The following is a 2500-nucleotide window of genomic DNA, read 5'->3' as shown; positions in this document are numbered from 1 at the left end:
AAAGAAACTCACTATAATTATTATGTCCATCTGTGTGCTCTGTTTGTCTGTGCTCTCTCTGTCTCTCTGTTTCTCTGTCTGTCTGTCTGTCTGTCTCTCTCTCTCTCACTCTCTTTCAACACACACACACACACACACACACACACACACACACACACACACACACAGATTTAAGCTCCTTCTTTGTCAGTTCGTGTCTGTCATTTTATGCTTATGATAATAATAATAATGATGATTACGATAAAATGTGTTTTTGATAATATGCAGATGATAAAATAACCATTCATTGTTTTATTTATTGTTAATTCCATCTTTGATAACTTTTTTTTTTTTTTTTTTTTTTGTCTAATTTTGATTTCTATCTATATTGCAGCATTTTAGAGTTATCTCCTTTCACAGAAATTCAGATTTGGTTTACTGGCCAGATGTTCACTCAACACATTGCCTTTCATTTATTTACAAGCTACATGTGTGCATCAATCATCCTGTCCTAGAAATAAGAAATGTATGTGAGCGCGCGTGCGCGCGCGCATGTGTGTGTGTGTGTGCGTGCGTGCGCGCGTGCGCGCCTCTCTGGCCAGATGTTCATTCAACACATTGCCGTGCATTTATTTACAAGTTACACGCCATGTGCAACAGTCGTCATTTTCCTATAAAAAAAGATTAAAAAAAAAAAGAGATTTGTGTGTGTGTGTGTGCGTGCGTGCGCGTGAGTGTACATGTGTGTGTGTGTGTGCGTGCATGTGTGTGAGCGTGCGTGCGTGTGTGCGTGCGTGTGTCCGTCTCTGGCCAGATGTTCAACACACTGCCTTGCATTTATAAACTCTTGTGCAACAGTCATCATTTCATAATAATACGAAATGTGTGTGTGTGCGCGCGCGCGCGCGCGCGTGCGACTAGATTTCTGTACGCTGTGGGTTAGTTATTGTTCATGCTATTTGTGTTATTTGAAATTAGATGCTTTGTGTTCAGATAATACTCTAAAACACTGCATTATTTCATTTTACTTTTTTTAATTTTTTTTTTACAAGTCCGTCATGTACCGTGTAATATTGCCACATACATTGTCGCCGTGTATCATCTTGCGTTTTGCCCTTCTTTTTTTTTCTTTTTTTTTTTTTTCATGTGCCCCCCGCATAGGGACTTTTTGGAATAAAAATATTTACTCTTGTGTGTGTGTGTGTGTGTGTGTGTGTGTGTGTGTGTTCGCACGTGCCTGCGCCTGTGTCTGTGTCTGTGCGCGCGCGCCTGCGTGTGTGTGTGTGTGTGTGTGTGTGTGTGATGCACGCTACGCTACGCTACGCTACGCAGCTGTTCGTGCGTGCCTTCGCCAAGGACGGGAGCAGCAAGAGCATCCTGGTGGACGAGAAGATGTCGGTGGGCCAGGTGTGCTCGCTGCTGGCCGACAAGCACCACGGGCGGCTGACCCACTCCATGGCCGTCATAGAGCACATGCCCGAGCTCTTCATGGGTCAGTATGGTGCTGCTGCTGGTGGTGTTGGTGGTGGTGCTGCTGGTGGTGGTGGTGGTGGTGGTGGTGGTGGTGGTGCTGGTGGTGGTGGTGGTGGTGGTGGTGGTGGTGGTGGTGCTGCTGGTGGTGGTGGTGGTGGTGGTGCTGCTGGTGGTGGTGGTGGTGCTGCTGGTGGTGGTGGTGGTGGTGGTGGTGCTGGTGGTGGTGGTGGTGGTGGTGGTGGTGGTGGTGGTGCTGCTGGTGGTGGTGGTGGTGGTGGTGGTGGTGGTGGTGGTGCTTTTGACATTGGAGGACGTTGTTTGGGTTCTTTTTTTGTTTTGATTTGGGGTTGTTGGTTGTTTTTTTGTTGTTGTTTTTCTGGTACCACGGCCCACAAACCCAGTCCATGGCCGTCATAGAGCACATGCTTGAGCTCTTCGTGAGTCAGTATGGTGGTTTTTGACATAGGTGGACTTTGTTTGGGGTTCTTCTGTCTGTCTGTCTGTCTGTCTGTCTGTCTCTCTCTCAATGTACCTCAAGGAAGGGTGGAAAAAAGCATGTCATTTATTTAATACCCCGCTTAAATTTCCGTTTCGTTTCGCCCTTCCCACCTTCCCCCCCACCCCCCACCCCCCCCTCTGTCTCTGTCTCTCTCTGTCTCTCACTCTCTGTCTCTCTCACTCTCTCTGTCACTCTCTGTCTTCCTCGCACCCCCAGTAAATTCCCAGTTTATGTCATGTATGGGCTGTTGCAGTTTGAAACTTGCTGTAAAAACTGCCGGCACCCGTCACACATACATAATACTGCCTCCCTAACTTCCTACCCCCTCCCCTGATCGGGGCCCAAAACTCACTTCTGGCCCTCTGCAACCCTCCTCCCCCCCCTCCCTCCACCTCCACCCCCCTCTCCAACACCCCCATCAAGTCTCTCTCATTTTCTGTCTGTCTGTCTGTCTCTCATTTTCTGTCTGTCTGTCTGTCTCTGTCTGTATGTCTGTCTCTCTCTCTCATTTTTTCGCTCTCTCTCTCATTTTTTGTCTCTCTCTCTCTC

General features: G+C 47.6%; 1 protein-coding gene across 1 annotated transcript in view; it reads left to right on the top strand.

Moving 5' to 3' along the window:
* The window catches only part of LOC143276999 (uncharacterized), a 140431-nt gene that overhangs the window by 96131 nt on the left and 41800 nt on the right, over window positions 1–2500 (top strand). The window contains exon 6 of the mRNA XM_076581709.1: window positions 1312–1471. Within this exon, the coding sequence (XP_076437824.1) occupies window positions 1312–1471 (160 nt within the window). The remainder of the gene's footprint in view (window positions 1–1311; window positions 1472–2500) is intronic.

The sequence above is a fragment of the Babylonia areolata genome, chromosome 2, assembly GCF_041734735.1.
Source record: "Babylonia areolata isolate BAREFJ2019XMU chromosome 2, ASM4173473v1, whole genome shotgun sequence".
NCBI classification, from domain to species: Eukaryota; Metazoa; Mollusca; class Gastropoda; order Neogastropoda; family Buccinidae; genus Babylonia; species Babylonia areolata.
The sequence above is the reverse complement of the archived record's forward strand: the minus strand, read 5'-3'. Positions and strand labels throughout refer to the sequence as shown.